This window comes from Saimiri boliviensis, chromosome 7, assembly GCF_048565385.1.
Source record: "Saimiri boliviensis isolate mSaiBol1 chromosome 7, mSaiBol1.pri, whole genome shotgun sequence".
NCBI lineage: Eukaryota > Metazoa > Chordata > Mammalia > Primates > Cebidae > Saimiri > Saimiri boliviensis.
The window spans coordinates 31,167,029-31,182,076 of NC_133455.1; the positions used below are offsets into that span (position 1 = coordinate 31,167,029).

The 15,048-nt window shown below is 44.0% G+C and overlaps 1 protein-coding gene across 2 annotated transcripts in view; it reads left to right on the forward strand.

The window, feature by feature from the left end:
• Positions 1 to 6,971: 6,971 nt before the first annotated feature.
• GNPTAB (N-acetylglucosamine-1-phosphate transferase subunits alpha and beta) overlaps positions 6,972 to 15,048 on the forward strand; it is an 82,900-nt gene continuing 74,823 nt past the window's right edge. The window contains exon 1 of one of the 2 annotated variants that reach the window (XM_003929613.3): positions 6,972 to 7,359. In XM_003929613.3, coding sequence (XP_003929662.1) covers positions 7,243 to 7,359 — 117 coding nt within the window. In that variant the 5' untranslated portion in view covers positions 6,972 to 7,242. The remainder of the gene's footprint in view (positions 7,360 to 15,048) is intronic. The other variant, XM_074402335.1, reaches the window with a different exon arrangement.

Here is a 15,048-nt window from a genome sequence, read left to right on the forward strand (position 1 = left end):
GGGTACGCTAGAAGCTTAATCATTATTAGTATTCAATATACCCATTTAACAAACGTGTGTATCCCCTCAATCTGAAATAAAATTAAAAGAGTATTAAAAAGAAAGTGAGGATGGCTTTTAATTTTTGCAAACTAGTGTAAACAAAAGTGTTAAGTAATTTTACTGCTTCTGAGATAATTTCTTTCTCTCTCTCTCTCTTTTTTTTTTTTTTTTTTTTTTTTTTTTTTGAGACAGAGTAGTCACTCTGGTCACTCTGATGCGCAGGCAGGAATGCATTGGCATGATCTCTGCTCACCACAACCTTCGCCTCCTGGGTTCAAGTGATTCTCCTGTCTTAGCCTCCCAAGTAGCTGGGATTACAGGCATACACCATCATGCCCAGCTCATTTTGTATTTTTAGGATAGACAGGGTTTCTCCATGTTGGTTAGGCTGGTCTGGAACTCCCAACCTCAGGTGATCTGTCCGCCTTGGCCTCCCAAAGTGCTGGGATTATAGGCATGAGATACCGGGCCCGGCCCGAAGCACACTATTTCTATATACAAAATATGTATAGGCCTGGGACGAGAGGTCCGTGTTTGAGCAAGATTGTTTACTTTGGATGTTCAGTTTTCCCCCTGGCTAAGCCAGGGGAGACTCAAAGATGGTAGATGTTTTAGTGTCCAATACACATAAAAGCATTCTCATTGTCTCCTGAGTTATTGAACCAATTGAGAAGATTGTGCAAGATACAGACAGATGAGGATCACTTTAGGACTGATGAAGTTAACTGGAGAATGTTGTTTTACAACGGTGGACAAGGGGATATATAGGCTAATCCCTCATCCCTGACTCAGATAGACTTTCTAGGCACTGGCTCAAGTCAAGGAACAGGGACTGCCATGCCTGGCCAAGAGTGGCTCAGAACAGCTGTAGCAAATAAAAATAAAGGACACAGCCGGGCGCAGTGGCTCACACCTGTAATCCAGCACTCTGGGAAGTCACGGTAGGCAGCTCACTTGAGGTCAGGAGTTTGAGACCAGCCTGGCCCACACTGTGAAAACTTGTCTCTACTAAAAATACAAAAAATTAGCCAAGCGTTGTGGCAAGCACCTGTAATACGAGCTACTCAGGAGGCAGAGGCATGAGAATTGCTCCAACCTGGGAGGTGGAGGTTGCAGTGAGCCAAGATCAGGCCATTGCACTCTGGCCTGGGCAATAAGAGTGAAGCTCCATTTCAATATATATATACATACCTACACACACAGGACACACAGTTAAATGTGACTTTCAAGTAAATTAAGTTTTTAAAGTGTAATTATGTCCCAAATATTACATGGGATTTGCTTATGCTCAAAGTATGTGCTGCTTACCTGAAATTCACATTTAACTGGGTATTCTGTATTTTATCTAGCAACTCTACTACCACCGGTCTCATTTCAACTCCTCAGACCCCCTCCCATACAGTTTCCACACCACAGTTACGATGACTCTTGAAATTAATTATCTGATTGTGTCATTTGTTAGATTTTATTAAATTTCTTCATTGTCTTTAGGATAAAGTCTTTTATTCCTGCTATGGCTTTTAAGGTCCTGCCAGACTCTCTAGTTCCATCTCATTGCATCTCCAGCCCTTCTTGCCTTAGATTAGAGTCTTCCATGCGGCTGGCCCTGCCTGGAACATAGTTCCCTTCCCAGTCCACATTTTTTTCGTTTTTTTTTTTTTTGAGAAGGAATTTCGCTCTTGTTACCCAGGCTGGAGTGCAATGGCGCGATCTCGGCTCACTGCAACCTCCGTCTCCTGGGTTCAGGCAATTCTCCTGCCTCAACCTCCTGAGTAGCTGGGATTACAGGCACGCACCACCATGCCCAGCTAATTTTTTGTATTTTCAGTAGAGACGGGGTTTCACCATGTTGACCAGGATGGTCTCAATCTCTTGACCTCGTGATCCGCCTCCCTCAGCCTCCCAAAGTGCTGGGATTACAGGCGTGAGCCACGGCGCCTGGCCCTCCCAGCCTACATCTTGAGTCCTCCAGCACTGTCTTTAGCATCACCTCCTCCAGGAAGCCATCCTTGACCTCCCAGGCTAGGTTAGTGCCCCTCACAATCCCAATTCAATACACACACACACACACACACACACACACACATATATATATATGTATATATATACACATATACATGTATGCGCCCCTCCAGAGTGTAAATCCCACAAAAGCAGGGACATGTCTTTCTTGGTACCCAAGTACTGGGGTACCTAAGTCACTCCGAGATAGACTCAATGTCCAATAAAATGCCCAACAGAAAGCATTCATTCACAAATGCTGAACAAACACTAACCATTACTTAAACTTTTCTCGAAGATTGTGCTCACCACCACATCCCTTATTAGCCTACTATACTTGGAGGTACTGTTGCTTTCACTGTATCTCTCTGCTCTTACATATATTTACATGATTGATGTGAAGATGATTACACTTTTGGAATTCATTTGGCTTCTTTTTAAAAAAATATTTTCTCTCTCAGCCAGGCATGGTGGCTCACGCCTGTAATCCAAGCACTTTGGAGGCCAAGGTGGGCGGATCACCTGAGGTCGGGAGTTCAAGACCAGCCCGACCAACATGGTGAAACCCCATCTTAAATAATAATAGTAATAATAATAATTAAAAAAATTTTCTCTCTCATTTTTTTTCTCTAGTTACTTCATGTTTGGAGAAAAAGCAGGAAAAGGAGCTCTTTCGCGCGCTCTCTCTCTCTCTCTCTCTCTCTCTCTCTCTTTCTCTGCTATGGACTGAGAAGCCAGATAACAAAGTTTCCTGGAATTATATTTGTCAGATTTTGAGAGAGGGACTGTGGGTTTCTTCTAAAAGCAAAAGTCAGGGGTTTCATTGGGTTTCTGGGAGTCTTTTTTGCTTTTTTTGGCTTTTCTGGCTTTTAGTTTGCCAGAGAGATTTCCAGATAAATGAGATACTACTGCATATTTTTTCCACTGTTCAGATGTGGAGAGTTTAAAATCATTTCCAGGCCAGGTGAGGTGGCTCCTAGCACGTTGGGAGGCCGAAGTGGGTGGACTGCGTGAGCCCAGGAGTTCAACACCAGCCTGGGCCACATAGTGAGACCCCTGGTCTCTACAAACAATTAAAAAAAATAATTTTCACAAATTATGCATTTACGTACTACTAATGTTCTTGAAGTGCCAATGTAATCAGTTAATTCTCCTGCTGAAAACCTCATTGCTTTCAGAACAAGGTTAAATGTTCTTTTCTTAAATTTTCCAACACTAAAAATATCTCAGGCGCTTGAGCATTTTCATGTATTATTTTACATAACCCTCCCAACTCTGTAAGGTAGCCACTACAGGTGTATCATATTGCACCCATATTTATTTTACTCAAGTTCAACCATACTGCCTGAGGAGGGGAAAAAGAGGGTGAACAAGAGCAAGTTCTCTAGAAGAAAGGACTTAGACAATGCCCCTGACCTCCCTTGAGGCTGTCTGTTGGAGCCTAAAGATACAGGAAAAAATTACAGGGTAATCTGCACTACAACAAAGCATACTTTTTTAGAAGGACAGGCGCTAGGCAGGGCCAGGACTAGAGTGAGGACAGTGAGGCACTTGTCTTGGGTGCAAAATCTCAGGGAACTCCCAGAAACTCACTAATCAAGAGGAATAATAATTTTAATGCAATATTTTTTAAAAATCAAAATTAATGGCCGGGGGCAGTGACTCATGCTTGTAATCCTAGCACTTTGGGAGGCTGAGGGGGTGGCTCACTTGAAGTCAGGTGTTCAAGACCAGTCTGGGCAAGATGCTGAAACCTCATCTCTCCTAAAAATACAAAAATTGGCCGGGCACGGTGGCTCAAGCCTGTAATCCCAGCACTTTGGGAGGCCGAGGCGGGTGGATCACAAGGTCAAGAGATCGAGACCATCGCGGTCAACATAGTGAAACCCCGTCTCTACTAAAAATACAAAAAATTAGCTGGGCATGGTGGCACGTGCCTGTAATCCCAGCTACTCAGGAGGCTGAGACAGGAGAATTGCCTGAACTCAGGAGGCGGAGGTTGCGGTGAGCCGAGATCGTGCCATTGCACTCCAGCCTGGGTAACAAGAGCGAAACTCCGTCTCAAAAAAAAAAAAAAAAAAAAAAAATACAAAAATTCACTGGGCGTGATGGCAGTGCCTATAATCTCAGCTACTCAGGTGGCTGAGACAGGAGAATCACTTAAACCCAGGAAGTGGAGGTTGCAGTGAGCTGAGATCACACCACTGTGAGACTGTCTCAAAAAAAAAAAAAAAAAAAAAAAAAAATTACTGAAGAATATCCATGAAAAACAAAATACCAATACTTTGTTTTTTATTTTACATTTAAAAAATTTTATTTTAGGCCGGGCGCGGTGGCTCAAGCCTGTAATCCCAGCACTTTGGGAGGCCGAGGTGGGTGGATCACGAGGTCAAGAGATCGAGACCATTCTGGTCAACATAGTGAAACCCCGTCTCTACTAAAAATACAAAAATTAGCTGGGCATGGTGGCGCCTGCCTGTAATCCCAGCTACTCAGGAGGCTGAGGCAGGAGAATTGCCTGAACCCAGGAGGCGGAGGTTGCGGTGAGCCGAGATCGCACCATTGCACTCCAGCCTGGGTAACAAGAGCGAAACTCCGTCTCAAAAAAAAAAAAAAAAAAAATTTATTTTAATAGAAACGCGGTCTATGTTACCCAGGCTGGTCTGGAACTTCTGGCTCCTAAACTCCTGGGCTCAAGCTATCCTCCCACATTGACCTCCCAAAGTATTAGGATTACATGCATGAGCCACTGCACCCAGCCCCAATATGAAAACTGTACAAAAGACAGAATCTGACTCCAAACTTGCATAACTCATTTCACTATACCTTTCCCTAATCTTGACCCTGTTCTACAGCCTAAGTGCCTGGTTCAAATCTCAATTCTGTGATTTACTTTATGTGTGGTGTTAGACAATTACTTCTTTTTTTTTTTTTTTTTTTTTGAGACGGAGTTTCGCTCTTGTTACCCAGGCTGGAGTGCAATGGCGCGATCTCCGCTCACTGCAACCTCCGCCTCCTGGGCTCAGGCAATTCTCCTGTCTCGGCCTCCTGAGTAGCTGGGATTACAGGCACGTGCCACCATGCCCAGCTAATTTTTTGTATTTTTAGTAGAGACGGGGTTTCACTATGTTGACCAGGATGGTCTCGATCTCTTGACCTCGTGATCCACCCGCCTCGGCCTCCCAAAGTGCTGAGATTACAGGCTTGAGCCACCGCGCCTGGCCTACTTCTTTTCAATACAGTTTCTTGATCTGTAGAATGGGGATAATAACAGTATCTCCATTATAAGATTGTTGTGAGGATTAGATGAGCTGGGCACATGGTAGATGCTACATAAATGTTGCCACTATCCTGCGAGTCCTGTTGAGGGGCAGATGTTTTTATAAATATTATTTTGCTTTTTTTCCCCCTTCTGATTAAGTCCTCAGATCTATTATAATGCTTGAAAAGACCTCAGAAACATATGTGACTTGTACAACTGCTATAATCTTTGCCATGTACGTAGCGCATATATCAATCATCTTTTTTTAAAGAATAATTGAAGTAACAGCAAAGTGTAAAAATCTTGCCTTGGATTGGAGTGAAGCTAACCCCTTTTGCAAGGCTGTTAATTCTATCTGACTATCAAAGTTAAGGGTGCAAATTTGAGTATTTCCTGAAGCTGGTTCCCAAGATTTTTTTTTTTTTTTTTGAGACAGAGTCTCACTCCGTCACTAGGGGCCAGGCTGGAGTGCAGTGGCATGAACTCGGCTCACTGCAACCCCTGCCTCCCGGGTTCAAGCAATTCTCCTGCCTCAGTCTCCCGAGTAGCTGGAATTACAGGCACGTGTCACCACGCCAAGCTAATGTTTTTGTATTTTTAGTAGAGACGGCGTGTCACCATGTTGACCAGGATGGTCTCGATCTCTTGACCTCGTGATCCACCCGCCTTGGCCTCCCAAAGTGCTGGGATTACAGGCTTGAGCCACAGCGCCCGGCCCCAAGATATTTTTTAAAAGGCTTTTAATGATGGCAACATTAGATAAGTGTATTGTTTCCCAGTGTGACTAAGAAAAAAATCCCATTAACTAGGGTGTATTGGGATTAAGAAAAAGATCTCTCTCTCTCTCTCCTAAAACACAGGCACCTATGTGTTATGAGACTGTACATTTTTTTAAAAAAGCAATATGCAATAAAGAGATGAATTCATTGGGTGCACATAAAAAAAAAAAACAAAAAAAAAAAAAAAAAAAAAAAAAAAACAAAAACCAGAGGCACCAAGGAGAGGATCTCGTGGGCAAAAGCTTTTGTCAAAGTCAGATTACCCGGCCACCCCCGACCTGGTTCCCTTCCAGTTCTCGCATGATTTCTATCGTAACAACTCTTGTATTTAGTGGTTTACACGTTTATCTCCCCAACTAGACTCTCTAAGAACAGTGGCCAGGTCTAGTTCATTTTTGAATACCTGAGACGAAGCACTATGCTAGGCACCAGGCACAAACTACATATTTAATGAATAAATGAATGAATGAAATTCCGTTTTGGCCGATTTAACCCAAAGGTTTCCTCTGTCAAACAATATTGTTGGGGGATGGGGGGAAAGGAGCCACATAGAGCATCTCCTTTTAGCGCTCTGCAAAACCACGATTTCCCAGTTACTGTAAACGCAGAGGTTTTATGCACAAAAATATTCATGGTATTATAGAACCGCCCATGCCAGCACAGTCTCGACGCAGGGGCAGTTTTCTCTTGGTCACCTGCCCAACCGGGTAAGTGGATCCCAGCTCGGCGCAGCTCAGCGCAGCTCCGCCCAGCCCAGCTCCGCCCAGCCCAGCTCCGCCCAGCCCAGCACTCCGGGCACGCTGCGCACGCGCAGATGGAGAGGGCACGCGCCTGCCCTATGCCCCTCCGTCCTCCAGGTGGCGCTGCAGAACCCCCGCCGCCGCTGCGGCCGCCGCCTCTCGCCCGGCCAGACCCGGGCGGCGCCGGCCGCTTAGCCGGCCGCGGGTCCGCCTCCGCCGCGCCGAGGGCGTGGGCTCCCGGCTCCCGGAAGCGGCGGCCGCGGCGCTGAGCCGAGCGGGCGTCCGTCGCGGGAGCTGCAATGAGCGGCGCCAGGTGGCTGTGACCTGCGCGCGGCGGCCCGACCGGGGCCCCTGAATGGCGGCTCGCTGAGGCGGCGGCTCTGGCTCCTCCGGGCGTGGCGTGGCGGCGGCCGGGGTGATGCTGCTCAAGCTTCTTCAGAGACAGACCTATACCTGCCTGTCCCACAGGTATGGGCTCTACGTCTGCTTCGTGGGCGTCGTTGTCACCATCGTCTCCGCCTTCCAGTTCGGAGAGGTGAGTAGCGGCGTCTCCGCTTGGACCGGGCGCCTCGACCCTGCGCTGCGCTCGCTGTGCCCCGCGATGCTGTATGTATTTTTTTTATTATTGGAGACGGGGTTTTGCCTTGTTACCCAGGCTGGTCTCGAACTCCGGAGCTCAGGCGATCCCTTCTGCCTCCGCGTCCCAGAGTGCTGGGATTATAGGCGTGAGCCACCGCGCCCCGCCAAATACAGTATTCGTTATCACAAACGTGTGCAGAGACTATGAGCAAGTCAGAACCGTAAGAGTGCATGTATGTGATTTTAGATATTGCTCCCTTCCTATCTTTTTTTTTTTTTTTAAGTAGAGACGGAGGTCTCCCTGTGTTGCCCAGGTTGGTACTCCTGGCCTCAAGCGATCCTCCCTTCTTGGCCTCCCAAAGTGCTGGGGTTACAGGCATGACGTACCGCGCCTGGCCCAAAGAATGCCACTTTTAGCAACTGAGAGAAAACCTGTCTTTTCAGGTGGTTTGAAATCTGTCACTTGGTTTTAATTTTTTTTTTCTTTTTTGGTCGGAGGTTACAAAAGGTTTTAAAATTAGCAGAGTAGTTTTTAGGAATGCCGTAATATACATTTGCTTGAAGTCTTTACCCATGCTGGATTGTAAGCTCCATAAGAGAAGCTTACAATCTGTTTAAATACTGTAACCGTGGCCCAATCACAGTGCCAGGTACTACCAGAGTCTGCAGTCCAAGTCTGTGTTTAATGACTAAATTATATGGCATGAATTCTGAGCATTTAGAAGCTGTGAAAAAATGTCTTACCATAAGGGTGAAAAAGCTCCAGACTTGTTAAGTGTGGCATATGTACTTAATATTATAGCACTTGGTGGTCTTTGTTTCACGTGGTGCAACTTAATGTCCCTGTGTAGTTAGGTGCCTTTGTTGCTTTTGTATGTTTTTTTTTTTTTTTTTTGGCCTTGATTATTTTGAATTAGCTGTTTATTAAGTCCCAGTGTGAAGGTGACTTAAAGGCATCAGTTGTTAGGATTTTTTATTTCTTTTTATGTTTTTGAGACACAGTCTTGCTCTGTCACCCAAACTGGAGTGCAGTGGCTTGATCTCGGCTCACTGCAACCTCCAGCTCCCAGGTTCAAGAAATTCTCCTGCCTCAGCCTCCCAAGTAGCTGGGACTACAGGCACATACCAGTATGCCCAGCTAATTTTTGTATTTTTAGTAGAGATGGGGTTTCACCATGTTGGCCAGGTTGGTCTCAAACTCCTGACCTCAAGTGATCTGCCTGCCTCAGCCTCCCAAAGTTGGGATTACAGGCGTGAGCCACTGTACCTGGCCGGAAATTTTTATTTGATATCCTTTTCTTTTTGCTTTCATTCAATGCCTGGCTGTTTACCAAAAGAGAGACATTTTGTTGCAGTCTTGAAATGGCCACAGATCATAAGGTTTGGAACAGACAAGAGAAATGAAAAGCAGACAATGCCAACAGGTGTCATGAGAGGTGCAGGCAACTGGCCTGTGGTTAACTTTTGAAGCATAGTGGAAAATAGGAGCTGCACGGTTAGGCAGATTTGGGTTTGAATGCTGGCTCCGGTTAATAATGATCATAATAATAGCTAATACTTGTATTGCCCTTAACAGGTGTCTGGAACTCTCCTAATTGCTTTATATATATTAACTAATTTAATCCTCACAACATCAACCCTGTAAAATAGGTAATATTATTATTCTGATTTTATAAGTGATGAAATGGAGACATTTGCATAACTTAATCTAGCTAATTCGTAGCAGAGCTGGGCTTCAAACCAAAGCAGTCTGGCTCCAAGCTGTGCTCTTTTTTTTTTTTTTTTTTTTTGAGACAGTCTCACTTTGTCGCCAGGTGCCAGGCTGGAATGCAGTGGCACAATCTTGGCTCACTGCAACGTCCGCCACACGGGTTCAAGCAATTCTCCTGCCTCAGCCGCCTGAGTAGCTGGGACTACAGGCGCACACCACCACGCCCAGCTGATTTTTGTATTTTTAGTAGAGACAGGGGTTTCACCATGTTGGCCAGGATGGTCTCGATCTCTTGGCCTCGTGATACACCCGCCTTGGCCACCCAAAGTGCTGGGATTACAGGCTTGAGTCACCATGCCCGGCCCAAGCTATGCTCTTAAGCACACCTTTTTATGGTTTCCCAAACAGCCCAGACTGTCCCTTTGTCTGATCTTGGGAAGGATATTTAACCTCTCTGAGCTTCCTCATCTTCGAAATGGAGGCAAGAATACCTTCCTTGCAGGGTTGATGATGAGGATTAAATAAGATCTGTATGTAAAGCACCTCACACAGTTCCTCCCACATAACAGACCCTCATTAAATGGTCATGGCTACTGCTGCTATTATATTATCAACTATTGATTTTATGTTCTTAAACCTTATTTTGAAACATATCCTTGAATCAGAATACTTTGATCATACAGTTAATGTTACCAACTTGTTAATCTCACTAATTTTAAATCCTTTTGGACTAAGAAGATCATTATTTTTTGTTTTGAGATGGAGTCTCACTCTGTTGCCCAGGCTGGAGTGCAGTGGGGCGATCTTGGCTCACTGCAACCTCCACCTCCAGGGTTCAAACAATTCTCCCTGCCCCATCCTCATGAGAAGCTGAGATTACAGGAGTTTGCCACCATGCCTGACTGATTTTTTTGTATTTTTAGTAGAGATGGGGTTTCACCATATTGGTCAGACTGGTCTCGAACTCTGGACCTCAGCTGATGCGCCTGCCTCGGCCTCCCAAAGTGCTGAGATTACCAGTATGAACCATCACACGCAGCCTTCAGAAGATCTTTGTTAACTATAAATACATTATCTTCTCCCCTTCTCAATATAAGAGGTATTTGATGCTGTGTTTTGATAAGTCTTTTCTATACTCATCCAAACTTTGAGAAAGAGAAGTAGAATTGAGGGAAGGAAGTATTTAAAACGTTTTATTTTTGTTTGTTTTCCCTTTAAGTTGAGTGAAGTACTTTCTGGAGAACCTTTGGGAACTCTGATCAAACAAAAACAAGCTGGATGAGGTGGCTCACGCCTGTAATCCCAGCACTTTGGGAGGAAGGTGGGAGGATTGCTTGAAGCCAAAAAGTGGAGACTAGCCTGGGAAACAAAGGAAATTCTGTCTCTACAAAAAAATAAAAATAAAGGCTGGGTGTGGTGGCCCACGCCTGTAATCCCAGCACTTTGACAGGCCAAGGCAGGAAAATTGCTTTAGCTTAGGAGTTTGAGGCTTGCCTGGGCAACATGGTGAAACCCTGTCTCTACAAAAAAAAGAAGAGTAGTAATTAGAGTAGTCCCAGCTGCTTGGGAGACCGAGGTGGGAGGATCGCTTGAGCCCTGGTGGTTAAGGCTGCATGAGCCAAGATTGCACCATTGCACTTCAGTCTGGGTGACAGAGTGAAACCTTGTCTCAAAAATAAATACATAAATAAAGAAAAAATCTAAAAAAATAGCTAGGTGTGGTGGCACATGCCTGTAGTCCCAGCTACTCAGGAGGCTGAGGCAGGAATGTTGCTTGAGCCCAGGAGTTTTAGGCTGCAGTGCCTAAGATTGTGCCGCCCGCTTTAGCCTGGGAGACCCTGTCTCAAAAACAACAACAGGCCGGGCGCGGTGGCTCAAGCCTGTAATCCCAGCACTTTGGGAGGCCGAGGAGGGTGGATCACGAGGTCGAGAGATCGAGACCATCCTGATCAACATGGTGAAACCCCGTCTCTACTAAAAATACAAAAAATTAGCTGGGCATGGTGGTGCTGCGTGCCTGTAATCCCAGCTACTCAGGAGGCTGAGGCAGGAGAATTGCCTGAACCCAGGAGGCGGAGGTTGCGGTGAGCCGAGATCGCGCCATTGCACTCCAGCCTGGGTAACAAGAGCGAAACTCCATCTCGAAAAAAAAAAAATAAAATTATTAAACAACAACAACAACAACAAGAAACAAAAGCAAGGTGACATTCCTACAGGGAGAGCCCTCAGAATGGAGACTAGTGGTCACAAAAATGCATTGCCTTGGGGTGTAGGTAGCAGGTATCAGTCTGCTGTAAGTTAGCGCCACAAATGTGGTTACTAGATGGACTGCTCTTAAGATTCTTTTTAACTTAGGAACTTCTGATTTTTAAATCATTTGTTCTCTGTTAGTTACTGCTGTATAGATTTTAAAACATGCTTTTGAGTTTAAACTTATTATTTCAGGGCCATCGTTATTCAATCGAACCATTTATATAAAAGTCCACAACTCCTCACACTCAGGAAAATACAGACTATACATAGCCTCAGGTCAGTTTAGGTCAACTTTTGCCAACAAGTAAGTTCAGGTCAGGTCAAGTTTAGTTGCCACATAAAGTACAAAAAGATCTCTAGTTAGTACTGGTCTGTTTTGCCAAAAAAAAAAAAAAAAAAAAAAAAAAATCAGAAAAAAAAATTAAAAATCAGAAGCAAAAAGTTAAAAGCCCCTCCAGTATTTAGAGCTTTTTGGATTTCAGGATTGTTAATAGAGGATTGTAGATCACTGTATATGTGTATGGGGGGGTATGGTGTATGTATAACATATCACTTCCTTTGTCCACTAAGTATGGAAAGAAATATCCAAGAATTAAATAAGGAAGCAAAATAGGTTCACATAGAATCTACTCATAATGAATAGCAATTTTTCCTTGACCTCTCTGCTCCCTTTTGCTTGCCTGCTTTCTGTCGCCATTTTGAATCAATGACTTATTTTCTGTGAAAAGGAGAATTGAAAGCTGGTTCTAGTTCAAGTTATGTTCAACCTCAGTGGTGACCAGTGTCTCATACTTGCCCTATTTCAATCATGTTTGTATTTAATTAGTTCACTTATTAAACAAATATATTTGAGTGTGTTCTTGGCCAAAGGCAACAAATAAATGAATTAGAAAGAGGCCTGGCCTGGGAGTGGGGACAGTCTCCGGCCTGCTCCTTGGTGCAGCACAAATTATGATCCTCAGTGGTTTCCAAACTGAGTTACCCCTAGCTGCTTCATGAGTTGGGAGTATCCCCTCTTGTCTATTTTGCTTGGACTTCTTTTCCAGGGAGCGGGAAAAGTTTCATTGTTTAAAAGTCTTTAAAAACTGCAAGACTGTAATTTCTCCCCCGCCCCCCCAAGTATGCCGTACGTATTTGCATGAGACTGTATTTCTAAGAGCCTCATTTTAGCTTTAATGTTTTGTGAATATACATTTATTGGATGCTTCACATAAGAAGCATTAATTATAATATAGTAGATTTTATACTAGAGAGAAAATACCAGTGGCCACATGGAGCTTTTTTAAAAGGTCTCTTTCTTTGGGGGTGGCTTGAGAGAGATACATAGTCTAGCTAACTATCAAAGTAGGGACTTGTCTTATTCGCTGCTGTATTCTTAGCACCTAGAAAGTGATTGGTACCCAGTAGATGCTGAATAAATACTTGATGGATGCATGAATGAATGGATGGATGAATTAACCAACATCCTTTCAAATTCATGTAAAGTAAAGGTAAATTTTTTGCTCTGATGCAGTGTTTGTTTATAGTTCCCCTTTTATTCCTCAAATGTGATTGATCTGATTATAACTTGAATATTTTCATGCTCAGAAAGTCATTCCTGCTCTGGTAATTTTCTCTAAAAGCCTGAGGCCTGTTAGAATGTACAGTGGAAGATACTGTCCTTAGAATATACAGTGAAGATACTCTCAGAGATACAAAGAATTATAGCTCATGCCTTTGGCTATGAGATAAGGCCAAGATATGAGGACAGAATAACAACACAGGGGAATAGGCAATTGAATGCCTGAGTTGATACACAGCAGTTGCTTAGCAAGTCAGAAGACAGAAGAACATTTTGGGTTGAGACATCCTAGAGGCAGTTCTGAGGTCTTTACAAGGAGGCATGAGCTTTAGGGAGGCTTCATGGACAAGTAGGAGTCTAAGCAGAGGAGAGACAAGGAAAGATTATTTTAGGCAGTGGTGGGAGTAATTTTAGTATAAAGTTGGTAATGTTAGAAAAGTTTGTGATCTCACTTTTTCTTTTTTAATTACTAGTGGTTTAACATTGCTGCTGAGATTAGTTAACAGCACTAGGTTGCAAGTGACAGACTCCCAACTTAGACCTGGCTTAAGAAAAGAAATTAATTGGTATAATTGAAAAATGAAGGATGCATCCAGGTGTAGTGGCTCACGTGTGTAATCCCAGCACTTGAGGAGGCCAAGGCGAGTTCAAGACTAGCCTGGCCAACATGGTGAAACTCCATCTCTACTAAAAATACAAAAAATTTGCCAGGCATGGTGGTGTGTGCCTGTAGACCCAGCTACTTGGGAGGCTGAGGCAGGAGAATTGCTTGAACCTGGGAGATGGAGGTTGAAGTGAGCCAAGATTGATTGTGCCACTGTACTCTAGCATGGACAACAGAATGAGGCCCTGTCTCAAAACAAAATAAAAAGATTAAAAAAGAATACATATATATATATATATATATATATATATATAGTGAAATTTCCAGCATGATTGGATCGAGGTGCTCAAGTGACATCATCAGGAATCTGTTTTTGTCCCTGTTCCTCACTTTTTGCCTTCCTCTCTTTTAGTTTGCTTCTCAGGCAAGCTCTCCTTATATGAGAACAAAGATTGCTGCTGGCAATCCCAGCTTCTGTTCTACCAGTTCAGTAACTGCAGCAGAAAGATAGCTTTTCTCATTAGTGCCAGCTAGACCCAGGGCTGCCTGCCTAGCTAGAGGAATGAGTGCCCTTGTTATACCCTTGTTAACCACTGGGATCATCTCCAGAAACAGGGGAGTGGGTGGGGCTGTCAGTTTCAACTAAACCACATGAACTGGGAGGAGAGCACCAGAAGACAATCACCAGGCTGTTATCCACAGATGGGCCAGAACAGCACATGTCTTCAAGACTCTGACTTGTGTCAAAACCCATATCCTTTCCCTGACTTTAATGTTAGCCTTGTGTCTGTGATAGCTGTTAGCCCTTCACCTTGCTCTAGAAGATGTAAAGTAGGTTGTTCCTATTTTTAATATCTGGTTAATTAATCTATCTGTGAAACTTATGTTCTTGCATGGATATATTAATATGGAGCTTCGTTAAACACAGCTCAGGTGTGCCCGTATAAATCAGTAATGATCAAATACATACCTTTAACTTAATATGGTGATTTGATAATTGCATTTGGTCTTTCTCTTGAGATGTAAATATTGTTAATTTTGTTAATGAATTTTATCAATTGTGAGAGAAAAACTTAACCTGATTTTTTTTTTTTTTTTGAGATGGTGTCTTGTTCTGTGGCCTATGCTGAAGTGCAGTGGTGCAATCTTAGCTCACTGTAACCTCCGTGTCCCGGGTTCAAGTGCTTCTCTTGCATCAGCCTCCCAAGTAGCTGGGATTACAGACACCCAGGACAACACCTGGCTAATTTTTCTATTTTTACTAGAGACAGTGTTTCACCATGTTGCTTAGGCTGGTCTCAAACTCCTGACCTCAAGTGATTTGCCCGCCTCGGCCTCCCAGAGGACTGGGATGACAGGCATGAGCCACTGTGCCTGGCCTTAACCTGATTTTGGCAGCATCTGACACTGCAAGCATTTGGAAATTCTCACTCTTTGTTCAGTAATACTGCCCTCCCAGTTCTTTCCCACTCACTGTTCTGTCTTAAATGCTGGATTCCCCAGGATTTGCTCCTTG